At 54.4% G+C, this 26,816-nt stretch overlaps 1 protein-coding gene across 4 annotated transcripts in view; it reads left to right on the top strand.

Moving 5' to 3' along the window:
- The window catches only part of hecw1b (HECT, C2 and WW domain containing E3 ubiquitin protein ligase 1b), a 45,228-nt gene that overhangs the window by 9,843 nt on the left and 8,569 nt on the right, over positions 1–26,816 (top strand). For 2 of the 4 annotated variants that reach the window (XM_072711038.1, XM_072711036.1), the window contains 19 exons: positions 3,096–3,420; positions 3,718–3,825; positions 4,640–4,734; positions 8,691–8,766; positions 10,415–10,584; positions 13,564–13,706; positions 14,028–14,128; positions 14,926–16,305; positions 18,014–18,109; positions 18,580–18,730; positions 19,273–19,382; positions 20,336–20,457; positions 21,063–21,308; positions 22,542–22,676; positions 23,146–23,254; positions 24,376–24,472; positions 24,766–24,849; positions 25,305–25,411; positions 26,277–26,391. In XM_072711038.1, the coding sequence (XP_072567139.1) occupies positions 3,132–3,420; positions 3,718–3,825; positions 4,640–4,734; positions 8,691–8,766; positions 10,415–10,584; positions 13,564–13,706; positions 14,028–14,128; positions 14,926–16,305; positions 18,014–18,109; positions 18,580–18,730; positions 19,273–19,382; positions 20,336–20,457; positions 21,063–21,308; positions 22,542–22,676; positions 23,146–23,254; positions 24,376–24,472; positions 24,766–24,849; positions 25,305–25,411; positions 26,277–26,391 (3,734 nt within the window). In that variant the 5' untranslated portion in view covers positions 3,096–3,131. Of the gene's footprint in view, positions 1–3,092; positions 3,421–3,717; positions 3,826–4,639; positions 4,735–8,690; positions 8,767–10,414; positions 10,585–13,563; positions 13,707–14,027; positions 14,129–14,925; positions 16,306–18,013; positions 18,110–18,579; positions 18,731–19,272; positions 19,383–20,335; positions 20,458–21,062; positions 21,309–22,541; positions 22,677–23,145; positions 23,255–24,375; positions 24,473–24,765; positions 24,850–25,304; positions 25,412–26,276; positions 26,392–26,816 lie in introns of all 4 variants that reach the window. The other 2 variants (XM_072711039.1, XM_072711037.1) reach the window with 2 other exon arrangements.

Raw genomic sequence — 26,816 nt, 5'->3', positions numbered from 1 at the left:
ATGAGTGGAATATCCTAACCCTGAAACACTGTCTACTTTATTTTGCCTGAGTGAAAATATAGAGAAAACTGAAAAGAGCAGAATGTCATTCAGAAACATTGAGATGACTGATACTGAGTCAGTAAAATACAACGTTTCCATATCACATGACTTAAGGGCTGTTCAAGTTAAATTGTTCATATTTCAGGATAAATATCGTCCTGGGCAAAAGAAATGTATTATCTACTGATTGCCTTCCCTCTATTTCTAGGTTGTTAACATCACTGGGTAGGGATGGTGTAAGGAACCAGTCATTTTTTCAACTAGATCTTTAACCCATTGGTGGCGTCTGTGATTGTCATTGTCAGTGGCACTAGTGTAGCATCACAATGGAAACGGAGACTGTTTGGAGCAAACTGATTGGCCAAACGTTCCGTGTCTGTGGCATGGTGATTAGAGTCGGTGATGAGTAGGCCGTGAAACTAGCCAATAGGGAGACTGGGCCGCCCGGTTTACACGTCAGGTGTGAACCTGGAGGGACATCGAGGTTTGTGCTGCTGGCCTCGTGTCTCCAGCAGCTGGAGGAGACCTTCCTCAGCATCTGCACTGCAAAGCAGGATGATGAGCAGATCGATGAGCAAAGCCCAGGACACACTCAGATTGTTACATAGAGATTATTTATAATTTGTCATTAATTGTCAAGATACTGTCTTTTCCTGAAATTATGTTGTACGTTAAGTAGATAAGTATATCATTTTTTTTTATGAATACATAATTTTAGTCATGTACTATTTGTTTATTTGATATTTTTTGTACTAAAGTGATTTTACTAGAAATGAGTAGATGTATTCTCCTGCGAATAGCTTGACCATCACGTATAGAACACTACAATTCTTGTTTCTCTGAAGTATTTACACCGTATTACAGCAGCCTGCAGACAAAGTCAGTGTTACGGAATGTGGCCTGAGCATCCTGAGTATTGTTCTGTTCCAAATTTTCATCGTTATGGTCATGGTCATCGTCATAGTTACTGTCCCATATTTGTGATTCTCTTAGGGCTGTTTAGTGTTTGGGGGAATCTGGTGAATTCTGTAGGTACCTGAGGATAAGTGATATTTTAGGTTTATGTCTGATGTTGCAGAAACAGGAGAAACATGATTTCCTCTCACATGCTGCGCACAAGGCATTCCAGCAAGCTATTCGTTGTTCAGGTCACAACAGATACAGTGTGGGAGTTCAAGTAAATATATACGCGTGTTGGCATTTGGGGCAAAAGCACAGCTTGTCTATCCTCGAGGAAACAGAGCTGCTTTCCGTCTCCCAGGAGACCACCTGGGAGGTTTATGGGATGCTGGTTCGGCTGGCAGAATTAGCACAGAACAGAGAGGGGCTGAGCTGGAAGGGTGGAAGGTCTACGGGGTCGTGGGGGTGCCGACAGAGAGGGGCTGAGCTGGAAGGGTGGAAGGTCTACGGGGTCGTGGGGGTGCCGACAGAGAGGGGCTGAGCTGGAAGGGTGGAAGGTCTACGGGGTCGTGGGGGTGCCGACAGAGAGGGGCTGAGGTGGAAGGTCTACGGGGTCGTGGGGGTGCCGACAGAGAGGGGCTGAGCTGGAAGGGTGGAAGGTCTACGGGGTCGTGGGGGTGCCGACAGAGAGGGGCTGAGCTGGAAGGGTGGAAGGTCTACGGGGTCGTGGGGGTGTCGACAGAGAGGGGCTGAACTGGAAGGGTGGAAGGTCTACGGGGTCGTGGGGGTGTCAACAGAGAGGGGCTGAGCTGGAAGGGTGGAAGGTCTACGGGGTCGTGGGGGTGTCGACAGAGAGGGGCTGAGCTGGAAGGGTGGAAGGTCTACGGGGTCGTGGGGGTGCCGACAGAGAGGGGCTGAGCTGGAAGGGTGGAAGGTCTACGGGGTCGTGGGGGTGTCGACAGAGAGGGGCTGAGCTGGAAGGGTGGAAGGTCTACGGGGTCGTGGGGGTGTCGACAGAGGGGCTGAGCTGGAAGGGTGGAAGGTCTACAGGGTCGTGGGGGTGCCGACAGAGAGGGGCTGAACTGGAAGGGTGGAAGGTCTACGGGGTCGTGGGGGTGTCGACAGAGAGGGGCTGAGCTGGAAGGGCTTAAGTGCACGTTGCTCTGGGTAGCAGGCTGCAGTACTCAGGCATGAATATTAGTTCATGTTTCTCTCTGGTATAATGACCATTTGGTTTAAAAAAACACAAATTAGATCCATCGACATTGGCACCGATTCCATGTGCATCGCATAGTGAGAATGAGCACCTCACTAATACTAGGTATTTTTCATCAGATATGCTGTGGGCATGAATGCTGGTCTGTATTACGTAAGAAGCTGCTGCATTCATTAGTGGGGATTTATTGTACCTTTTCTCTTACTATGTCAAGTTACTATTAATATCCATTCAGCAGCCGTGAGGCACCATTCCTCAGCCTCCCACACTCAGACTCTTACCCAACACTATTGACACTTGTGCTGTCTGTCTTTGAGCCCCCGCCTCGCTTTGAAGCTCACGTCTGCACTCTCCAGAGACTACACCGTTCCGTTCACCTTGACTGCCGTGTGTTTACGCAGTGTCACAGAGTCCAACAGTGCTGTGCGTTGCCCGGAAACCCACTTGTACAGCCAATCGCATGGCGCAGAGCTGACTTGGAGGGATGTCCCATGATTGGCTGATCTCGCGGAGGGGCGGGCCCGTCTCCAATTTGTGTAACGAATAATTGTTTGCCCATGAAGTGCATGTCCTAAGACTTACATCATCACAGGCTTTTTTTCACAGTGTAGGTAAGGAGCCCAATAGTATTACCATATAGCCAGCCAACAATATTACCTTCTTTGAGCCGTTCTGTTATTTTCACAAAATGCTAATAACTACATGGCAAATTAATTTCCCTTGAGCTGATCATCAGGACGTGTCTTGCTGTACATTTCCGAACGGCTGTTCTGCCTGTAAGCGGAGTCCACATCCTCCATCACACAGTGCATGAGGAATGCACCCATGCGCATTGCCATCAACGTCGTGCTATCTACTGGAGCCCCTTCCAGCCTCTCCTTCCGCCTCCACTGTGCATACCGTTTGCTCTGCTCTCTCTCTCCCACTCCCCCAGCAGAACTTGTACCAGAACCGCTTCCTCGGGCTGGCGGCCATGGCCTCCCCCTCGCGGAGCTCCCACGGTCGCCGTCGCTGCAAGGACCCGGCGCGGCACAGCTACAATCCCGAGCAGTTCCAGCAGATGGCGCTGCCGGACGGCGGCCCTGAGGCGACCCCCGCACAGCGATCCACCAGCGACACGGACTTACTCACCTGCCACAGCCGCTCCACACTGGCCGTCAGCAGCTCCTTCTACGCCATCGGCCAGTCGCAGGACATCGTGCTCTCGTGGGACATCAAGGAGGAGGTAGATGCCGGGGACTGGATCGGCATGTACCTCATCGGTGAGCACTGCAACGCCAGTCGGGGAAGCCGTCAGATGTGTCATGTACATCGTTTGAACAGTAAATAAGCATCTCTTCGGTTTTACGTCGCTGTCAGTCGCCTTTACCGAGCCGGCCCTTCTGCAGTGGAAAACCAGACCGAGCTGGAACCGTGCTGTAACTAGTCTCTCTGTGTCTTATGGCTCAGGTACAGCTCGTGGAAAAGCGTCATAAATGTGTTGCTAACAGCTATTTCCCTTAAGGTGCGTTAGGGAATCTCTAGATGCTGAGTGGTCTCCGGTCTTCTCTCATTTGCAGACGAGGTCCTGTCCGAGAACTTCCTTGACTACAAGAACCGCGGTGTGAACGGCTCCCACAAGGGCCAGATCGTGTGGAAGATCGAAGCCAGCTCATACTTTGTGGAGTGTAAGTGTGCGAGATACATGCCAGGCCAAGGGAGGCATAGTTAAAGATGAACCTTCATGGGATGGAGAGCGAGCATCTGACTCCATGGAGTAGTGTGGTCCTGCCCTGTAGAGCATACAGACCGGCTGTAACGCGGAGAGTGAGCGCCTGTCTCCCTGGAGTAGTGTGGTCCTGCCCTGTAGAGCATACAGGCCGGCTGTAACGTGGAGAGTGAGCGCCTGTCTCCCTGGAGTAGTGTGGTCCTGCCCTGTAGAGCATACAGACCGGCTGTAACGCGGAGAGTGAGCGTCTGTCTCCCTGGAGTAGTGTGGTCCTGCCCTGTAGAGCATACAGGCCGGCTGTAACGCGGAGAGTGAGCGCCTGTCTCCCTGGAGTAGTGTGGTCCTGCCCTGTAGAGCATACAGGCCGGCTGTAACGCGGAGAGTGAGCGTCTGTCTCCCTGGAGTAGTGTGGTCCTGCCCTGTAGAGCATACAGGCCGGCTGTAACGTGGAGAGTGAGCGCCTGTCTCCCTGGAGTAGTGTGGTCCTGCCCTGTAGAGCATACAGGCCGGCTGTAACGTGGAGAGTGAGCGCCTGTCTCCCTGGAGTAGTGTGGTCTTGCCCTGTAGAGCAGGCTCTTGCTCCTTAATGAATGTGACATTTGCTCTCTGATACTCGCTGGCTGCCTGTCCGTCGCTGGCTGCCCGTCGCTGGCTGCCCGTCGCTGCCTGTCCGCTGTGTTGCCTTTTCCGACCAGAGACAGAGAGGGCTAAACCTTTCCAGGACCCAGATACTTGTCCTACCCCTTTGATTTGTGTTTCTTCCTTTTCTGCAGCCGAGACAAAGGTCTGCTTCAAGTACTACCACGGCCTGAGTGGGGCACTGCGAGCGACCACGTCCTGCGTGACTGTGAAGAACCCGTCCGCACCGGTGAGTTCACTGCACTGCTGCTGCAGTGTCTGCCCGCTCCTTCCTGCTTTATTTACACTGTACTTCACTGTGTTTGCCCATAGAGAGCTCCAGTGGTCAATAGCAAGGTGTTCTCTTGGATCCTTGTGTTGGGTAACGTCTGAGAATCATGTTTATTTTTGGATAGCTGGGTCATTTCTCTTCTTTTGCCTTATTTTGTTGTTTTTTTTGTCAGTAAAGCAAAATGAACCACACCTGCAGAGTGTGAGTGAGCAAGTTCTAGGACTTGTGTGGGTGAGCTTGTAGTCATAAGTCCGGTTTCTTAACTGAATTGCCACCCACTGCATTGTTCTGATGTTATCCTTCAGAGGTCGTTCTGTTGCGTTCTGTGGGAGAAGTCTTTTATATCTCATAATGCTGTAGACCAACATCTTTCCCCTCAATATGATAAACAGCTCGTGTCCAGCCGTGGATTCCCATATGGCAGGGAAGGTTAGTCAGGAGCAGGATGGAAGCGTGAAGGTGGAATCACATGATGAGTCACATGACACAGAAACGGGGCAGCCCCAGGGACACCAACATCTCTTTCTCACTTCTGTCACTAATCTGCTCTTAATCCAGCTCACAGAAGCTCAGTTAGACACCTGCCTGTGCACATGATTTCTGAGATGGCGGCCTGATGAGTTCATCACGCGCCAAGGCCACATATGAGTAAATTAATGAGCTAGACCTCTCGATTTCGGCTCCGCCCGGCGTGACGGTTCAGGGGCTCTGCAGCCAACCTAAATGCTTTATTATACATTAAGTGGCAACAGGGCATGCTGATGCTGATGCTGAATTAAACCCTCATGTTTAAGCGGATGATACAGCTTAATTTGGAACGGCCTCAGCTTCCCCCCCACACACACACCTTGCACAGATGGGTGTCGCCTTATGTCCTGTGATGGACTGGCATCCCGTCCAGGGTGTCCCCTGCCCTGTGCCCTGTGATGGACTGCCATCCCGTCCAGGGTGTCCCCCGCCCTGTGCCCTGTGATGGACTGGCATCCCGTCCAGGGTGTCCCCTGCCCTGTGCCCTGTGATGGACTGGCATCCTGTCCAGGGTGTCCCCTGCCCTGTGCCCTGTGATGGACTGGCATCCCGTCCAGGGTGTCCCCTGCCCTGTGCCCTGTGATGGACTGGCATCCCGTCCAGGGTGTCCCCTGTCCTGTGCCCTGTGATGGACTGGCATCCCGTCCAGGGTGTCCCCTGCCCTGTGTCCTGTGTAATGGGAAGCAGATGCTGGGTGATACCTCAGTAAAATGTACGGTGAGCCTATTTCTGACAGTGTGTTTGTGAAGGTCGTGATTGTGAGATGACACCACTGACTGAGTGGAGAATAGGCTGCTCTTTGGGCTGCTCTTTGGGCTGCTCCCTGATTGCAGGGCCTGCCCTTCCCAGAGGCCCCCGGTGCCTTTGGGGGTTGTTCTGAAGGCCACTGATGCCGCTGGTGTATATTTTAAGGTGACCACGGCAGTCCTAATGCCAGCGCCTATGGAGTGCCCGCCCTGTGCCCTGCTCTGAATGTCACCATTACCTGCTGTGCGCTTTAATGATTCATCTCCATTTCTTTTTCCTCTGTAAATCTGTGCATCCATTTTTCTTAATTTATATGATATGATATGTAGCTGGTTTCTATTAGTAATATCTCGGCATTCAGAAACAGTGCTCAAACCTCGGACGATGGGGATCAGTAGATTCTTTCAATGAGCATAGTATGGACCATGTGAACAAGTTAGTATGTCACGATATGGCCCATGTGTGAGAGTTAGTATGTCACGGTATGGACCATGTGTGAGAGTTAGTATGTCACGGTATGGCCCATGTGTGAGAGTTAGTATGTCACGATATGGCCCATGTGTGAGAGTTAGCGTGGCACAGCATGGCCCATGTGTGAGAGTTAGTATGTCACGGTATGGACCATGTGTGAGAGTTAGTATGTCACGGTATGGCCCATGTGTGAGAGTTAGTATGTCACGATATGGCCCATGTGTGAGAGTTAGCGTGGCACAGCATGGCCCATGTGTGAGAGTTAGTATGTCACGATATGGCCCATGTGTGAGAGTTAGCGTGGCACAGCATGGCCCATGTGTGAGAGTTAGTATGTCACGGTATGGCCCATGTGTGAGAGTTAGCGTGGCACGGTATGGCCCATGTGTGAGAGTTAGTATGTCACGATATGGCCCATGTGTGAGAGTTAGCGTGGCACAGCATGGCCCATGTGTGAGAGTTAGTATGTCACGGTATGGCCCATGTGTGAGAGTTAGCGTGGCCATATTTGCTGATTTACATGGTCTATAAATGGGAGAGGATCATGTGAACATTGCTTCTGGTGCAGAGAATGGGTCTGTCTTCTCAGTGTGGAGCCCATGGTCTTTCCAAATGCGCTGGCTCCAAATGGGGCTGCAATTATAGCAGAAACAGCCAATGACCCAGGTAGCCTGTGAGACTTGCTACTTGTGTTACCGTCCAAGACTAATGTGCAGCCCAAACAGGTAACCAGGTTGCCGCATGTGGTGCATTCAGTGGGGCTGCAATTCTTAGTCTGCTAACAGCTCAGCGACTGACAAGCTGAATTGTTGAAGTGAGAGCGCGGTCCTCCTGTCAGCACAGAAATATCCCGCTTCTTTTCCTGAGTTCCTGGTATCCACAGATAACTGCGGATGAGGGCTTTCCTCACCGTTTGCTAGCGAACGGGTTTAGTATGAGGAATCTTTAATTAGCCAAGAATGCCGACTGTGCGGGAAAGAGATCGCCTTGAAACGGGTCCATGACAAAGGCTGTTTCCCAAACCCAGCGATCAGCAGACATGACGGCACCTCCAGTGTCGATCCTCCCAAGCCGTGGGAACATTGAGGTGACCTGCAGGTTTTTTTGTTTATATACTCTCAGTGAGTTTTGGCCTTCTTGGATATATGGGCGGCTGAATTTACTACGATGATCCTGTAATGTGAATTTGAATGGAACATTTCATGCAGCTGCTTCTCTCCTTTTGTTTTTTATTCTTCATTCGTCTATCCATCCAGTAGAGGTTCTGGAGCATATCCCACAGAGAACAGGTCACACAGAGAGCAGCCATCCTATACAGCATGCCAAGCTTTTTAAGAAAGCAATTAAACTAGAACCATAAATTGTATTGCGGTGTTATTTTGGCATATTGCTGGATGGTGTGGGGTTCTGGAACATTCATATACTAATCAAAGTGGATAATCATTGAAGCAGTGCAGCAGTGACTTGCTGGTATTGCTGGATGGTGTGGGGTTCTGGAACATTCTGTTTCCATGCAGGAAGAGGATGGTGAAGCTGGTAGGTGCGGCTGAAGCCGCGGTCTTTAAACAGATAATCAGGCGGGTTCACGGCACGGGCTTCTGGTGCGCCTGATGTTGCCCGACTGGGCCCGTAAATCCGAGGGGGGTGAGACGACCTGTTTTGTGCATCGGTAGTGCACTGGTGCAGTTGTGTAGCCATGGGGTGTCGTGTTCGGGGAATACGACACCCCACGGGAAAGGACAGATAGGAAAGCTGGCCAGTGAGATCCTACCCCCGATTCCGGGCCCTTCCTAGGTTGCCTATCAAAGATCGCTAACAAGGATGCACCAATGATCCGGGATGGGGCGTGCAGGGTGGGGGCTGAGGGGTGTGTCCCACGGACTGGACTGACCCTCCCCTCCCAGCCCCCTATCCCTCTCGTGTCGTCTCTCTGTCCCTCTCTCTCTCTTTCTCTCTCTCGCTCTCTCTCCAAGCCCTCCCTCTTGTTGTCTCTCTGTCCCTCTCTCTCTCTATCTCTTTCTCTCTCTCGCTCTCTCTCCAAGCCCCCCCTCTTGTTGTCTCTCTGTCCCTCTCTCTGTCTCTCTCTCTTTCCCCAGCCCCTCATATCCCTCTCTCGTCGGCTCTCTTCATTACCTTTCTTCTGCATCACCCTCCATTTCCCCCCCCAGGTGTTCAAGCCCATCGTCGGTGAGGACGTTACGCAGACCCAGGGCAGCCGCCGCCTGATCAGCTTCTCCCTGTCCGGTGAGCACCCCCCCCCTCCTCCCCCCCCATTGCTGATGCTAAGGCCACGCCTCCTGTGGGAATTTGGGCGCGAGTGTCGGGGACGGGCCGTTTGACTTCCAGCACTGTATTTTTAAAATGCGCTGAGTCACCTTTCCCAAGCCGCTCTGCTGTACCGCAGCGGGTCGGGGTGGCGCTGAGTCGCTCCTTTTAGCAGCGCGTTTCTGAAAGTGAAAAACGGCCACCCAAATATAGCTCTCCGCGATTAAAGATTCCGAAGATTCTCCCCGACCAGCTGAGTCACGCTTTGGCCTCCATGAACCCCTTTTTGGAAAAGTGAGGCAGCAGATATCTGTCGGCTTGCACGCTGGAGGCGAGATACATAGCGGATTTACAGTCATTCTCCGTGAGGCGCTGACATCTGTTTGTAGACTGCTGAAGGTCTCTGGTAGTCTGACCTTCGGGCGGTGGTCCTGCCCTCCGTCAGGGTCTCCCTCAGCTGTCAGTACGGTGCCTCCTCGGTACAGCGGAGTGCTTTCAGGTGAATTTCAGCAGCCGTCGCAGTCCTAGTTATAAATGTTATTGCAGACCTATGCAGCGACAGAGAGGTACGATTATCCTTCTGCTGACCCTGTGCCCCGTGACCCTGACCGGGATACCTGCTCGTTTTTATCAGTTTGTGTTTAGCGATGTACATTCTGGAGCCTTTTTGCCCGGATGATGCGGCGCTTTGCCGTGATGTAAGGTAACGGAATCACTCTGACCTTAGTGTCAGAGCTCTGGCTTCTCAAATGAAGGCAGTTTGCCTCATACTAAGATGGTTGACATGTCTAAAGCCACAAGCTATGGGTCTTTGCTGGAATTGGTCTTTTGAGAAGGAGCCGACTGATGCCCCGTTTCCACTAATACGGTGCCAGAGCCGGTGCCGGGCCTCTTCTCAATCCAGAGCCGGTGCCGGGTCTCTTCTCAATCCAGAGTTGGTTCCTCACAAAGAACTGGTCCTGGGCCAGAAAAAGTGGCTCCACAGAAAAGCTTGTCTCAGAATTTGGATCCGTAGCACCAGCAAATGTGGGACAGGCTACCGTGTCCAAACCTTCCGCATACCTGGAAAATTCAATCCATACAGTTTTGTCTAATTTCGCCGGTGCTGCTAGTGAAACAATTTGGCAGCTTATTAGCGAAATAACGTTACATAATTTTTTTATTCTGTGAAAAATGAAAGATCAATTTGCTGGCCAGATTTAGTAATAAATTATAAACGTTGCAGGTCAAATATATAAAATATTATAGCACTGGAGTGGCGAGAGATCATGAGGCAGACAGCATAGTTCAGCTTTTAGCAAACTTTTATTATATCCTTAAAAGGATGGCAGTAAAACAGCGAGAGAGACTAAACTCATTTACACACATAAACAGGAGAGGCAATAGAGACAGAGCGCAACAATGTCGTATTCAGCTTATAAGAACTTAAAAACCGAAACAGGTCAAAATAAATCCAAAAAACAGAATGCATTTGGACCTTTACTTTACTCTCATTTCTGCCTAAGTAACATTTGCATTCTGTTTTTTTTTCTAAAACTGGTGGAAATATCCCATAATCCTTTGCACTTGAAGAACTTTGCTCTGTAAGAGCACTGGGTGGTGATCTGTCTCCCTTCTGCCACTGCAGACTTCCAGGCGGTTGGGCTGAAGAAGGGCATGTTCTTTAACCCGGACCCGTACCTAAAGATCGCCATCCACCCGGGCAAGCACAGCATCTTCCCCGCCCTGCCCCACCACGGCCAAGAGAAGCGCTCCAGCATCGTCTGCAACACCATCAACCCTGTGTGGCAGAGGGAAGTGAGTGCACTCTGGTTTTCACCATAGAAGGTTGGCCTTCTGGTCCCATGGCGCTGTCAGGTGGGGAATCCCCATGGCGCTGTCAGGTGGGGAATCCCCATGGCACTGTCAGGTGGGGAATCCCCATGGCGCTGTCAGGTGGGGAATCCCCTGCTGCTTGTACAGGCCTGAGATGTGCGTTGATTAAGGTGCTGCGATGAGCTGCGTCTCTGCCCTCCACTGGCATACAGTTTACTGTGCCAGTGGGAGCTGTGCGTCTCTGCCAGCTGCTCTGGCTGCATTTGCCCCTGGAGATGCACCTTGGGGGAGGCCACCAACATTTCAAGCAGGTGACATGGTTTCCATGGCAACAGGCAGGGCCAGGAGGACAGGGGAGCAGGACCCAGTTACAGTGTCGACAGTTACAGTGTGATCTGGGACGGTGAGATTTAATGACGCGGCTTCTACTAACACGGCATGCAGTGAGCAGCGTCAGTGTGTGTGTGTGCGCGCGTGTGTGTGTGTGTGTGTGTGTGTGTGTGTGTGTGTGTGTGTGTGCGTGCGCGTGTCAGGATCGCGGGAAAACGGGCCGGCGAGGCTGTGTGATATGAGCGTGTCGGCCGGAATGTGGACTGGCTGTTACAATGCGTCTGCAGACCGTCTGCGTGATGAGTCACAGTGCAGGCCAGACTGCAGCACCAGCCCTCAGATTCAAGGTGCTAAGCGGGACGAGATGTGTCACGTCGAGGGTGTCACGCTGCCGGGCCAGAGGGGTGTTACGCGAGAAGGGGGTGGGGGGGCGCGGGACACAGGGCTGCTTTTTGGAAGGCGGGAAGGCCGCCTCCACAGTTTGGGGTCTTTTCTGCCGCTTGTGGTCTTGACTTCGTCTCCTCTGACCGGAACCAGCCTGGAAATAGCATTGAAATGAGGGAAACCCTATATCATTCTAATCAAACTGTTTCAATGTACAGACATGTTCTCTGAGCTCACAGAGCAGAGGCAGCACTGAGGCTCACATTGTGGCGGCCTAGAAATGTGACATCATCTACTGTCAGGAATGCTGGAATTGTCTCTAGCATGTGAAGCTGTTTCCGCCACAACCACACTGTAAGTAGCGTGTCTTCTGAGCCAACAAAGCTCTGGGCTGTGTTACGGGGCTCGGGAAACAAGGGGTTAAGAAGAAAAGGCAGTGTCAGCATCTCCATGGTGACGAGGGTGCTGAGTGTCTCCACGGCGACGGGATGTTTGTGAGCTTAAAGGCACAGCGTCGCCGTGGGGGCAGTGCAGTGGCAGCAGGGTCTCCGTGAGAGAGGTGGGGGGGGTGGGTGGCTGGACACTCCCATTTGTCATTCAGCACCGTCGCTGCCTTCGTCCCACCAAAGACTCACTGCAAGGTCGTGGGATTGGAGGAGCCTGCAGCCACTGGAGGCTAAAAATAGCACCCCCCCCCCACCTCCCAGCCCCATGGAAGATTCATCATAGTCTATTTTTAGCTGCATTAGTGGATTTGAATAATGCAGCAGACACTTGGGGATTCATGTTTAACAGCCTTATGCACCTCTGCCTTTACTGCCCTCACGTGCTGAAAGCACCATAACAGGCCAAAACACAGAATGTGCCCCCCCCCCCACACGCCCCCACATCTCCTCATTGAACACTAAAATGCCATATAGGACTGACATCAATGGTGATACACATTGTTGGGTCTGAGGGGCACCGGCCCAAACTGAAAGCTGACCGCCCCCCAGAATGCTGATTGACCTCCCAGGACCTTCTACGGGCTCTTCTTCCTGTTCCTCCTACCGGCTCTCCTCCTAGCACTACCTCCCAACACATTCTACCGGCTCTCCTTCCAGCACCTCCTCCCAGCACCCTCGTAGCCTCCTGCTGAAGGCACGCTTCATTTCTTACACCCCGCAGGGCTCTGCATCCGTGCCCCTCTGACAGCCCAGGGCACTGTGGTCCTTCATGAAGCCCCCAGCGGCATCCAGCCCCGTCCAAGAGCCCACACGCTGGCTCCTTCACAGCCAAAGGCCTGACTCAGCGAGTGCTCACTTTCAGCTGCAGCATCCCCCCCCCCCCCCCAGGTCACCGTGCCCCCTACCCCCCCCCACCTCATGCAGGCCTGCTTTCACATCACGGCCTGACTGACGGAATACTGTGTGAGGAGTTTCACCTGACTCCGCCTGGCCCTGGGGTGCCCGCACCCCCCCTTCCTGTGTCAGCGCACCCCCCCTTCCTGTGTCAGCGCACCCCCCCTCTGTGCTGTCTGCCACACCATGCAGTTCTGTGTTTGCTCCTTATTTGCTGACAGTATTTGCTTTTCTCGGTGCAGCACTTAAATATTTTTAAATATTTTTTTTTCTCTGCATCTTCATCTTCACAGTGATGACTGGCCACACAGAGGCCACTGCAGGCCGCAGATGACATTCGGGGACAGGGGAGCCGCACTTGGAGACCCGCCCCACTGCCTGTCTAGTTGCAAGCAGGCCTCTGGGATCTTTACTCTCCCAGACCTGCAGCCGGACTGCTGGAGTCACGGCTTGTGCTCTGGGAATCCAAAAATAGCCACCGTCTCCAAAGTAGCTTCAGTCAGCCCTCACGGCCGACGCTGCCCTCCCTCGCAGACTCGCGGTGTCGGCTGCCCCCCTGGATGTTTGGCCCTCCGGGGCCCTCGTGTATGTCGGGTCTGGCCCTCCGGAGCCCTCGTGTATGTCGGGTCTGGCCCTCCGGGGCCCTCGTGTATGTCGGGTCTGGTCCTCCGGAGCCCTCGTGTATGTCGGGTTTGGCCCTCCGGAGCCCTCGTGTATGTCGGGTTTGGTCCTCCGGGGCCCTCGTGTATGTCGGGTTTGGCCCTCCGGGGCCCTCGTGTATGTCGGGTTTGGCCCTCCGGAGCCCTCGTGCATGTCGGGTCTGGTCCTCCGGAGCCCTCGTGTATGTCGGGTTTGGTCCTCCGGAGCCCTCGTATATTTACTTTGTCGCTTTCTTCCCGCCTCCCAGCGCTTCAGCTTCGTGTCCCTGCCCACAGACGTGTTGGAGATCGAGGTGAAGGACAAGTTCGCCAAGAGCCGGCCCATCATCAAGCGCTTCCTGGGCAGGCTGTCCATGCCGGTGCAGAGGCTGCTGGAGAAGCACGCCATCGGGTGCGAGTGGGCGGGGCTGGGGGCGGGGGCGGGGCCTGGGGCCAGGAGAGCCGCTCTCCGCCCTATGAAACACCATCCGTCCAACCAGATTTGTCCCAAACCTCCTTTATTTCAATGAGCTTTTAAGTCTGAATATGAGATTCTCCCTGTTTTGTAAATGCAGGGATACCAGCTATCATGCATCTGGTGTGACACTCAGGGTGTGACCATCTGTCACTGAAATATTATCATGTTATTATCTTAGTCCATGTTCCTCCTCACTGCTGCGAGCACCAAGCCATTCATTTGACATGAAGCATACACCCCTCTCCCCCCACACAGAGACCGCGTCGTCAGCTACACCCTGGGCCGCAGGATGCCGACGGAGCACGTCAGCGGCCAGCTGCAGTTCCGCTTTGAGATCACGTCCTCCATCCATCCAGGTGGCACCGCTCACTGCGTCCCTGTCAGCATCAGCTAGCCTCCGTGTGCCCAATAGCATCAGCTAACTGCTGGGACCCTCTTTAGCACCAGCTAGCCACTGCATCCCCATGCATTAGCTAGCCGCCTGGGCCATAGTCAGCATGGGCTAGGCACCCCATCCCCATTAGCGCCAGGGTCCTAGTTAGCATTAGCTGGCCACCTTGTTCCCATTAAAGGCAGCTAGCCACCAGGGCCCTTGTTAGCGTTAGCTAGCCACCAGGGCCCTCGTTAGCGTTAGCTTGTCACCAAGGCCCTAGTTAGAATCACCTAGCCGCCCCATTCCCAATAGTGCCAGGACCCTCGTTAGCATCAGTTAGCTGATGTGTCCCCATTAGTAGCTTCTAGTAGTGCCAGCTAGCCACCGTGGCCGTCCTCAGTGCCAGCTAGCCACCATGGCGGTCCTCAGTGCCAGCTAGCCATTGCATCCTTGTTAGCACCAGTTAGCCATCCCATCACTGTTGGTGCCAGCTGACCATTGTGTCCCCTGGTAGCACCAGTTAGCTGCCCAGAGACCTCGTTAGTGTTAGCTAGCTGCCATATCCCTATTAGCGTTAGTGCCAGCTAGCTTCTGCATCCTCGTTAGCATTAGCATTAGCTAGCTACACACTTTACACCTGACCTTAAGAACAAACTTAAGCTTAGCTGGTTCAACCCACTGCTGATGTGCATAAATGCAGGTATACGTGGCAGCGGCATGTGCCAACTGTCGGATCTGCAGAGCATGACTCACTGTTGTGGTGCCCCCCACCCCCAACAGATGATGAGGACACATCCCTGAGTATGGAAGCAGACTGCGCACCCTCCACTGCGGCAGCTGGACAGCAGGGGGCAGCAGCGATGCAGCTGGTCCAGGAACCTCAGGACCAGGATACCGTGAGCTTGGGGCCCGAGGCCCCAGAGCTGCCTGCAGACGGGACCCCTGTAGGGGGCGAGGCTGTCAACTTGGCGACCGGTGCCCCCCCCGAAGTACAAACTTCTGGTGATCACCCGGAGCCCGGGGAGGCACCAGGGAGGGTGGCTGATGGGGTTGGTGCCCCCCCCACAGAGGACCCACCTGAGAGCAGTGAGGCAAACAGCCAAGTCCCTGCTGATCATCTGGGGGCCGCTTCTAAAGAGGAAGGGGCCAGGGGACCTGCTGACATCCCCCCAGACAGTTCCCGGGACATGGCGGACGGGGAAATGGTGGCAGAACTCCCCCCGCAGGCTGAGGAGGGGGACGGGGAGGGAGCTGGCGCCCTGCCCTGCATGAGGAGCGCCCCCCGGCGCAGGGGCAGACCGTGTTCGCTGCCGGTGTCCGAGCTGGAGACAGTGATCGCGTCAGCCTGCAGCGAGCCGGAGACGCCCAGGAGCCACTACATCCGCATCCACCACCTCCTGCACAGCCTGCCCTCTGCCCAGAGTGACGACAAGGCCTCCCCCGAGCCGGGCATCCCAGAGCCCCCGCTGGGGGAGGGGGCGTGGCCCGGGGATGGGGCTGGGCCTGAGGATGGGGGGGGGGCTGGGGAGGAGGCAGGAGCAGAGGACGGGGCAGAGCCAGAGTATGGGGCAGAGCCAGAGGATAGTGCGCCCGATTCGGAGCCCCAGGAGGCGGCTCTGGACGGTGCAGAGGCCATGGACGACTCGGAGGCCACTGACACCCTGCAGCCCTGCCCCAGGAGGACGCTGCCCCGCAGCCTGTCCATCGAGCACCTCTCCGACCTGAACCAGCTGCTGGAGAGAGCGGGGCCGTGCCATGGCAGCGAGGGCGGGGCGGGAGGCCCCAGGGGCCTGGGGGATGAGTGCGACCTGTGTGACGCCTCCTGCTATAGCACCTCCTGTTACAGCACCTCCTGCTACAGCACCTCCTGCTACAGCAACTCGGGCTACGAGGGCCGGAGGCAGCTCTGCAGCCACACGCGCTTCTCTTCAGTGGACAGCGCCCACCTGTCGGGCAGCACCGTCTTCTCCTCGCAGGAGGAGGAAGAGGAGGAGGAGGAAGAGGAGGAGAACAGTGCCTTCGAGTCAGCAGCAGACTCCACTCTAAGTCCCGTGACACGGGAGTCCGACGACGGCCCGGCGCAGTGGCAGGGGGAGGGCTCGCAGAGCACCAGCGGGAGCAGGGTGTTGCCGGAGGCGGGGCCCAGTGGGCGGGGCCGAGGTGAGCGGTCACATGACTACCGCGTCCTGGTACTACTGCCACCCGTCCCTGAAGAAGAGCACCCAGCATTTCCATTTACAAACACTTTGTTTCATTTATTTTATTTTTTTCTACTTGAATGTGTCCAGTATCCAGGACACGCCGTTTTCTTCCATCTCTCTCTTTATTCATCTTTTCCCAGTAGTAACTGTGCAGTTGTTAGCTTTATTTTTTCATGTAAATGTGTTACTTTTTTAGATGTTTGTGATTCCACCCTGACCTCTCACCGGTATGGTGGGTCACCGTGTAAAGATAGAGTAGCCATTTATACTTTTTATCATTACCTTGCATCACGTGTTACTTTTGTCTGAAGGATACTCTCTATATACTACAGAGCAGCCCTGAGTCCTGTGCTGATCTGCAGCCGGTAGTCATTTTCCCCTAAACGTATAAATATGTGTTTATTTATTCTTTGATTTTGTGAACCGATTTAAGGGAACAAATTAGGTTTTGATGCCTTATGTTTTCCAGAAATAAATGATTTTTGCAGAAATAGCATTTTTGATATAATTTTTCAAGTAACCTACATATGCTTACCTAAATGCTTGAACTGACCCATAAATCCCTTTGGAAGAAAAAGTTTTTGTGAATTAGATGTCAGTGTAAATTATGTCGAAATCAGCTGTAAAATGAAGTACAACTGATTCCTAACGATTAAATAATGAAACGGCCAATTTCTTTGCTGTCCACAGCTAATGACAGAGAGCTGATTGATTGCTTTGTTCCATTCACACCTTTTAATGGATTTGAGCCAGTGCTTGACACCACCATAACTATTTTTGCCCCGTGTGTATCTTTGTACTGTTGTTTTTGTCATTCTGCGGTTGAGGTTTTCAGTATCCAGCCATAGCTCCTCTTCAAGGATCCAGTGTGAGCCATAGCTCCTCTTCAAGGATCCAGTGTGAGCCATAGCTCCTCTTCAAGGATCCAGTGTGAGCCATAGCTCCTCTTCAAGGATCCAGTGTGAGCCATAGCTCCTCTTCAAGGATCCAGTGTGAGCCATAGCTCTTCTTTGAGGATCCAGTGTGAGCCATAGCTCCTTCTCAAGGATCCACTGTGAGCCCTAGCTCCTATTTGATGACCCAGTGTGAGCCATAGCTCCTTTTTGAGGATCCAATGTAAGCCATAGCTCCTCTTTGAGGATACAATGTAAGCCATAGCTCCTCTTTGATGATCCAGTGTGAGCCCTAGTTCCTCTTTGAGGATCCAGTGTAAGCCATAGCTCTTCTTTGAGGATCCAGTGTGAGCCCTAGTTCCTGTTTGAGGATCCAGTGTGAGCCCTAGCTCCTTTTTCAGGATCCAGTGTGAGCCCTAGCTCCTTTTTCAGGATCCAGTGTGAGCCCTAGCTCCTTTTTGAAGTGCATAGGTCCACCTGTAGACTCTTAAGCCTGTCATTTGAGTGACACCATTTCTGCAGGAACAGGAGCCCCCCTTATTTTGCTGGTTGTGGGCGGGGGGGGCGGCTGCTTTACTCTCTTCTTGCTGACGCCTGTGAGTCCCAGCAGGAGGCGATGTTGTCAGACTTCAGTCGCGTCACTTGCGTTTAGTTGCTTTCAGGGCGGAAGAGAGGCTGGACCCCTGGACCTTATGTCAGCTTATTACATTTGCATGAATCCTTCCGATTTCTCATTTCCCTTCAGTCTGACGTTTGATCTTTTTTCGTTCATAGGCGATTCGCCATGCAGTCACCCGCCAGTCCGCCAGCTCCCAGCTTTGCGACCCGACCCCCATCATTACCCGACTATAGACGAGCCATTGCCACCAAGTAAGCTCTCCTGTAGCTCCTGCTGGCCCCCGGGGGCCTTGCTCCTCTCCTTGCTGTCATTGGTCAGGGGGCATCTTTGATGGAATGCCAGTCCATCACAGGGCACAGGGCAGGGGGCACCCTGGGCGGGATGCCAGTCCATCACAGGGCACAGGGCAAGGTAGCCATTAAGAGGAGAGTGTGCTGCCACCCAGCCATGGCAGTGATTGAGAGAAAGAGAGAAGGTGAGAGAGAGGGAGAGACAGAGGGAGATGAAGAGGGAGACAGTGGGAGAGACAGAGAGAGAGAGGGAGATAGAGAGAGGGAGATAGGTAACGCGAGATCAGGGTGAGCGAGATGGAGATAAGGTGAGCGTGAGAGAGACAGGGAGAGAGAGAGGGAGACCTCTCACATCAGGCTGTGCTTCACTATGCTATGTTCCTCACAAAAGAACGAATAACCAGAGCATCATGCCTTGTTTGCCCCCCCAGACTGGGAGGCGCGCATCGACAGCCACGGCCGCGTGTTTTACGTGGACCATGTGAACCGCACCACCACCTGGCAGAGGCCCACGGCGGCCGCCACGGCCGAGGGTCTGCACCGCTCCGGCTCCATGCAGCAGATGGAGCAGCTGAACCGCAGGTGAGGCCCGGCAGGGTGTGGGTGCACGCCCCCCTCCCCAGGCTGCTGGGGGGATTGGTGCTCATGGACACAGGCGTCATGTTTTACTGACACAGGTTCAGATCCTTGAGAAATAAGTACCCCAATAAAAATGTGTCATGTTTTATAAACAGGTTATTCCTGATTCCCACTCTGGTCCTTTAACATTGCTCAGCTTAAATGCATATCGGCTACAATACACTGTGTTATCAGCGTCAGCCTGTTAAGTTGTGGTAGTTCCCTGTCAGGGAGTCCAGATGTCTGATGAGAAATAGCGCTCTGTTATAGCACCATGTGAAATCTTCACCTGGCATCCAGAGTCACCCCAAGAATCGCACTGCACATCTATTTTGAACAGCACGTGCTATAAGCCCACAACTTTGACACTTTGCTGCCACCTAGAGGTTGAGATTTGCACTGCGCCTGTTCTTTTACTCAGGATACGTCTTACAGTTATTCAGCGGGAAAACTGAGAAAGGTGTTTGGTAAAATGTTACATATGGCTTTGCTTGTTTTCCACCAAGGTACCAGAACATCCAGAGGACCATCGCCACGGACAGGACTGAGGAGGAGGCAGGAAGCCGGCGGGGAGAGCGTGCAGGCCTCGAGACTGAAGGCTCAGCGCCGAGCGGCGGTAATGTAGCGCCGCCATGAGGCCGGCGGGGAGAGCGTGCAGGCCTCGAGACTGAAGGCTCAGCGCCGAGCGGTGCTAATGTAGCGCCGCCATGTGGCCGGCGGGGAGAGAGGGCAGGCCTCGAGACTGACGGTTTAGCGCTGAGCGGTGCTAATGTAGCGCCGCCATGTGGCCGGCGGGGAGAGAGGGCAGGCCACGAGACTGACGGTTTAGCGCTGAGCGGTGCTAATGTAGCGCCGCCATGTGGCCGGCGGGGAGAGAGGGCAGGCCTCGAGACTGAAGGCTCAGCGCTGAGCGGCGGTAATGTAGCGCCGCCATGAGGCCGGCAGGGAGAGAGGGCAGGCCTCGAGACTGACGGTTTAGCGCTGAGCGGTGCTAATGTAGCGCCGCCATGTGGCCGGCGGGGAGAGAGGGCAGGCCTCGAGACTGACGGTTTAGCGCTGAGCGGTGCTAATGTAGCGCCGCCATGTGGCCGGCGGGGAGAGAGGGCAGGCCGCGAGACTGACGGTTTAGCGCTGAGCGGTGCTAATGTAGCGCCGCCATGTGGCCGGCGGGGAGAGAGGGCAGGCCTCGAGACTGACGGTTTAGCGCTGAGCGGTGCTAATGTAGCGCCGCCATGTGGCCGGCGGGGAGAGAGGGCAGGCCTCGAGACTGACGGTTTAGCGGTGAGGGGCGGTAATGTAGCGCCGCCATGAGGCCGGCAGGTACACGCTTGACCCATGTGGCAGCACACACTCAGAGAAACACTGCATACATATCTGCATGTACTGTATCAGAACGAAATGCCGGTGCCCTTACACCCAGCTTTCATACTTTATAATCATTATATGTTCAGAATCCCATCCCTTCTTCCAGCTGTGTCCCCACAACCTCTCCTGGCTATGGCCCCACCCCCATCTCCCGGCTCTGTCCCCACCCCTTACCCAGCTGTGTCTTGTCCCTTTGTCTTTCAGAGTTGAGAAGAGACAGTCCTTCGTCCCCCATTAACAGCCAGAAGATCACAATGCTGCTGCAGTGTCCTGCCGTCAAGTTCATCAGCCACCCGGAGTTCTTCACTGTCCTCCACGCCAACTATGTGAGGATTCAGCCCTCCACCCCTCACCCCCCCGACATAACTCCCCCCCCACGTCCCTCCCCCACCTCCCTCGCCATGTCCCTCTTCCACGTCCCCTGCCACACCCCCCCCCACCTCCCCCCTACATCCCTCCCCACCTCCCTCGCCATGTCCCTCTTCCACGTCCCCTGCCACATCCCCCCCCACCTACCCCCCACGTCCCTCCCCCACCTCCCTCCCTACATCCGTCCCCCACCTCCCTCGCCATGTCCCTCTCCCACGTCCCCTGCCACACCCCCCCCCACCTCCCCCCTACATCCCTCCCCACCTCCCTCGCCATGTCCCTCTTCCACGTCCCCTGCCACATCCCCCCCCACCTACCCCCCACCTCCCTCCCTACATCCGTCCCCCACCTCCCTCGCCATGTCCCTCTCCCACGTCCCCTGCCACACCCCCCCCCACCTCCCCCCTACATCCCTCCCCACCTCCCTCGCCATGTCCCTCTCCCACGTCCCCTGCCACACCCCCCCCCACCTCCCCCCTACATCCCTCCCCACCTCCCTCGCCATGTCCCTCTCCCACGTCCCCTGGCACTTTCAGCCATGCGGCTCTGTCCCTCGCTGCAGGCCGCCTACCGCTTGTTCACCAGCAGCACCTGTCTGAAGCACATGATCCTGAAGATCCGACGGGACGCGCGCAGCTTTGAGCGCTACCAGCACAACCGCGACCTGGTGGCCTTCCTCAACATGTTCGCCGACCCGCAGCTGGAGCTGCCGCGCGGCTGGGAGGTCAAGAGCGACCAGCAGGGCAAGGTGGGCGTGGCAGAGCCTTCCACATGCAGGGTGGGCGTGGCAGAGCCTTCCGCATACAGGGTGGGTGTGGCTGAGCCTTCCGCATGCAGGGTGGGCGTGGCAGAGCCTTCCGCATGCAGGGTGGGCGTGGCAGGGCCTTCCGCATGCAGGGTGGGCGTGGCAGAGCCTTCCGCACGCAGGGTGGGCGTGGCTGAGCCTTCCGCATGCAGGGTGGGCGTGGCAGAGCCTTCCGCATGCAGGGTGGGCGTGGCAGGGCCTTCTGCGTGTAGAGCACAGTGTCCTCCTGGTTTTACGTTTCTCTTCTTTGACCAATCACATTCTTCATTGAATGATATCACCACATTAATTAAAAGTAGTGTTTTCAGATTTCTTAAATACCTGCTTTATTGTGTCTGCCTTTTGTTAATAGATAAAAAACAATAGGACTATGCTTACCTGCAAATGATTTGAGGGGCAATGTAAGGGTGCGTCTTTATTCCCTGATGATGGTAATAATAATAACAAAAATCATAACTAAAAATATAATAACAAGGCTTGAACCACCAACCCCCATCACAAGCACAGAGTGATACCCTGTCTTCAGGTCATGTCGGGAAAATCATAAATACAACATGAGAGCACATGAACGCCACTACAAATCTGAATATCCTCGGGGGGAGTGGGAGTCCCCTCCCAGGGAAGGTGGGGAGTGGGAGTCTCCTCCCAGGGAAGGCGGGGAGTGGGAGTCTCCTCCCAGGGAAGGCGGGGAGTGGGAGTTCCCTCCCAGGGAAGGTGGGGAGTGGGGGTCCCCTCCCAGGGAAGGCGGGGAGTGGGAGTTCCCTCCCAGGGAAGGTGGGGAGTGGGGGTCCCCTCCCAGGGAAGGTGGGGAGTGGGAGTCTCCTCCCAGGGAAGGCGGGGAGTGGGAGTCTCCTCCCAGGGAAGGCGGGGAGTGGGAGTTCCGTCCCAGGGAAGGTGGGGAGTGGGGGTCCCCTCCCAGGGAAGGCGGGGAGTGGGAGTTCCCTCCCAGGGAAGGTGGGGAGTGGGGGTCCCCTCCCAGGGAAGGCGGGGAGTGGGAGTTCCCTCCCAGGGAAGGTGGGGAGTGGGGGTCCCCTCCCAGGGAAGGTGGGGAGTGGGAGTTCCCTCCCAGGGAAGGTGGGGAGTGGGAGTCCTCTCCCAGGGAAGGTGGGGAGTGGGAGTCCCCTCCCAGGGAAGGTGCGTCTGCTTTGTGGTCCTGCAGCTGCTGCATCACGGGAGCCTCGCCGGTCACATGGGTGCCAGCTCTCCAACCCTCGTCTCTCCTCTTTTTATCTCTAGTCGTTCTTCGTGGACCATAACAGCCGTGCGACAACCTTCATAGACCCTCGTATCCCGCTGCAGAACGGCCGTCTGCCCAACCACCTGACGCACAGGCAGCACCTGCAGCGACTGCGCAGCTACAGCGCAGGGGAGGTATGCGGTTCGGTGGGGGGGGGTTCTGGTGGCCCCAGGAGCCGCACCAATTCATGCCACTAGACAGAGGTTCTACTCACATAAAACATTCTTGGTGCTCCATATTTTTCCAAATTTATGTTAGGATTTAAGTTTCATAAGTATCTTTGATTGTTTCTTGTCCTCACATAAATACGAGCTGGTGTTTCCCCAGCACTGTGCTGCTGTCTCCTGCATGCTCTGCCTCCCTCCCAGGAGTCTGTCCCGGCGCCCCATGCGCGTCTGCTGAGCGTGTGTGTGCCATGACTCATGCGCTCCATGCGTGTCTGCTGAGCGTGTGTGTGCCATGACTCATGCGCCGATGCGGCTCTGCATCCCACAGTAAAATTGTGAAACTCTCTTGGTTGCCTGTTAAATGAGACTCACCACCCCAGCACTACTCATAAAGATGGTGACACTGTTTACCCCCAACGGCCCCTTTGCCCTACAGGCATCAGAGGTGTCCCGGAGCCGCGGCGCCTCCCTACTGGCCAGGCCTGGTAACAGCCTTGTGGCAGCCATACGGACCCAGCACCAGCAGGACTCCGCTGTTCCTCTCGGTATGTTCTGGAAGGTTCCATCTCTATTTATGCTGCATTGTATTGGGTATGGGGGCTGGGCTCTGCTTCCCCACCAGGGTGCCGTGCTGATGGGGGGGTCATACTCTTGTCATTCTGGTGACAGCCAAGTGCATCACAAGCACACTGGTGACCCCAGGGATTGGTGCTCAGGGAGCCTGCAGACGGAGGAGCACCTGCAATTGACCGTTATTATATGAGGTTCAGCCCTCATGGTGGTGCTGTCCTCAATTCTCCCATCTGCCCACAAGAATTCACACACAGTCCCTGGTCAGGCCCTCTGCGGCATCTGCAGTGATGCCCTGACAGTAATTACCATTTACATGCAGTCTGTTTGTGTCTGTTTATAATTTACTGAAACCCGGCGTCATACCTGAAGTTTGGGATGTAAATGTATGCTAACTCACCCTGAAACAACGATGTCTGAGGTGCTCCGTGGGGGTCAGAGCCCCCACGCTGCCGTCCAGGTGCCTGAGGTGCTGCAGCATCGCCCTGGGGGTCACAGCCCCCACGCTGCCGTCCCGGTGCCTGCGGTGCTGCAGCATCGCCCTGGGGGTCACAGCCCCCACGCTGCCGTCCAGGTGCCTGCGGTGCTGCAGCATCGCCCTGGGGGTCACAGCCCCCACGCTGCCGTCCAGGTGCCTGCGGTGCTGCAGCATCGCCCTGGGGGTCACAGCCCCCACGCTGCCGTCCAGGTGCCTGAGGTGCTGCAGCATCGCCCTGGGGGTCACAGCCCCCACGCTGCCGTCCAGGTGCCTGAGGTGCTGCAGCATCGCCCTGTGGGTCACAGCCCCCACGCTGCCGTCCAGGTGCCTGAGGTGCTGCAGCATCGCCCTGGGGGTCACAGCCCCCACGCTGCCGTCCAGGTGCCTGAGGTGCTGCAGCATCGCCCTGGGGGTCACAGCCCCCACGCTGCCGTCCAGGTGCCCTGGGGGTCACAGCCCCCACGCTGCCGTCCAGGTGCCTGATGTGCTGCAGCATCGCCCTGGGGGTCACAGCCCCCATGCTTCTATCCAAGGCACTTGGCCAGATGCTTCGTACAGCCGTCCGCTGTGGCACTGGACTCCACGTGGCTTTACAGTAGCTCTGCTCTATTTCTCCAGCCTACAACGACAAGATCGTGGCATTTCTGCGGCAGCCCAACATCCTGGAGATGCTCCAAGAGCGGCAGACCAGTCTGGCCAGGAACCACACACTGAGGTACGCAGGACCAGTCGTCGAACTACAGCAGAACATGCTGACACGTCAACAAAATACACAGCAGACTTGGTATCAGGAATCCATGGCTTTAATTCTTTCATATGAATTGCTTTAGTTCTTAAGGAATCTGTGTAATGACTCTGTGTAAAACAGCATTCACACAGCATGGCTGTGATATACTGTGTCACTTGCTGGACATAAGACAGCATTAGAGTAAGAACACGACAGTGAGCTGGCAAGCAATGTCTGCCTTGAAAGATGTGCCCTGGATGCTGTGTCTCACGTGGTGGCAGGGAGAAGATCCACTACATCAGAACAGAAGGCACGCATGGCCTGGAGAAGCTGTCCTGTGACGCAGACCTGGTCATACTGCTGAGGTGAGGCTCCTGCATGCTCAGCGTTCCTCACTAGCTTTGGAGCCTCTTTGAAGGAGTATTTCTGGTTCCCTTGACTGGTTCCAGTTTGAGGGTTTGAATGCTCTGAAGGGGTCACGTATTATCCTTACTACTGAGTTTGAGCAGCTCTCTGCAGAACCAACTAGTTTTTTCCCCCATGGACATTGATCATCATAAACTCATCATCATACACTGATCATCCTACACTGATCACTGACACTGATCATTATACATTTATGCCTGACACTTATAATCATACGCTGATCATCATACGCTGATCACTGACAATGATCTTCATACATTGATCACTGACACTGATCATTATATTAGTGAATATTTGTACTAACCAACCGAAAAACTGCTCTGACCTGCTTGACTTGCCAGTGATTCTGTTGCCATTAATCTGTCTGCTTTTTTTTCTGGGACCCCAACCCCAGCCTGTTTGAGGAGGAGATCATGTCCTACATTCCACTACACCCCTTTCACCCCGGGTTTGGCTTTTCACCACGATGCTCGCCGGGTTCTTCACCGCAAAACTCCCCAGGTCAGTAAATATGATGATGATGATGATGATGACAATGATAATGATGATGACAAGGACTATGATGACGATTGTGATGGTGATGAAGATGACGGTGATGATGATGATTATGACAAGGATTATGACAGTGATTGTGATGATGATGACGGTGATGATGATGGTGATGATGATGACGGTGATGATGATGGTGATGACCCATTTTCAGGAATATTATTTCCTCCGGAGAAGCCAGTAGATTGTTTAGTTCACATCAAGCAGCATGTAATGTACAACATTGTCTCCCTAACCCTCCTCCTTCCGGATTTCTGAAATTTGCCAAAAGGTAATTCCCTGCCCGTAGCTTCCGGGAGGGGCTCCCGGACCCCTGTGTCCCGGCTCAGGACAAGCAGATACAGAAAGTGGATGGATGGATGGATGGAAATAACCCCATTGTTGACTGACATCATTATTCTATTGGTCCTCTCCTGTCAGTTTTCCCAAAGTACCGAACATCAAAGCAGTTACCGATATATTTATTTTTGCTACAAGACTAAAGCAAACCGTCACAACACAAATGCCAGGTTTGCCTTCAAAGGTCCCATAATGCCAGTGTAATGAATGGAGAAGCTGGAACTCCCAGAAACCCAGTGCAAATGAGCAGGGCTAAAAAAGGATCCCCAGAACGTGGCCAGTCGCGTCTCTCTGTGCTGTTTTGGTGATGGATGTGACCTACAAAAGCACTGCTCTAGTGCCTGTAATGGAGTTACTCTTCTGATTACAGCTCTGCTCTGCTGCTTTTTTCTGACTGTCAGGTCAGCCTCTGTGTGGGGCTTGATGCTGAGATGTTAAGCTGTGGTTGGGTGACTGTGGGCTTTCTCTGTGTCGGCAGGGCTGCAGAGGGCCAGGGCTCCGGCTCCCTACCGCAGAGACTTTGAGGCCAAGCTCCGGAACTTCTACAGGAAGCTGGAGGCCAAGGGTTATGGCCAGGGGCCTGGGAAAATCAAGTAAGCCCCGTCACTGAATCCAGTATTGACACTACTGTGCTAGTAGGCCTATGGTCCTAGAGCAGCAATCAGGGCCTGTCAAGCCAGACAGTACATTTGTGGGTCAGATCCTGCATGGATGATGCATATTGTACCATTAAGAAGGTTTAATCTATTCCAGTCAAGCACTAAAGAAGTTTATAAATTCAAATCCAGTTTGACTGATGGAAGTGAATGGATGCCTTGGGAGGATATTATGCTCTGTTCCATTGACCTTGGAGGTAGGAAGTCGGAGCCGGGAATGATGTCACACCCGAGCTAACCGTTTTTCAGTGCAATAAGTCAGAAAGCCACTTAGCAATACCAGGGACTTGTTTCAAACAGTAGGATTTTCTGCTTGGACACCTTGTGGGATTTATATACCCCATTCAAAATGGCCTCTAGCT

Source organism: Paramormyrops kingsleyae, chromosome 4 (assembly GCF_048594095.1).
Source record: "Paramormyrops kingsleyae isolate MSU_618 chromosome 4, PKINGS_0.4, whole genome shotgun sequence".
NCBI lineage: Eukaryota > Metazoa > Chordata > Actinopteri > Osteoglossiformes > Mormyridae > Paramormyrops > Paramormyrops kingsleyae.
This window is presented reverse-complemented; position numbering and strand designations above follow the sequence as displayed.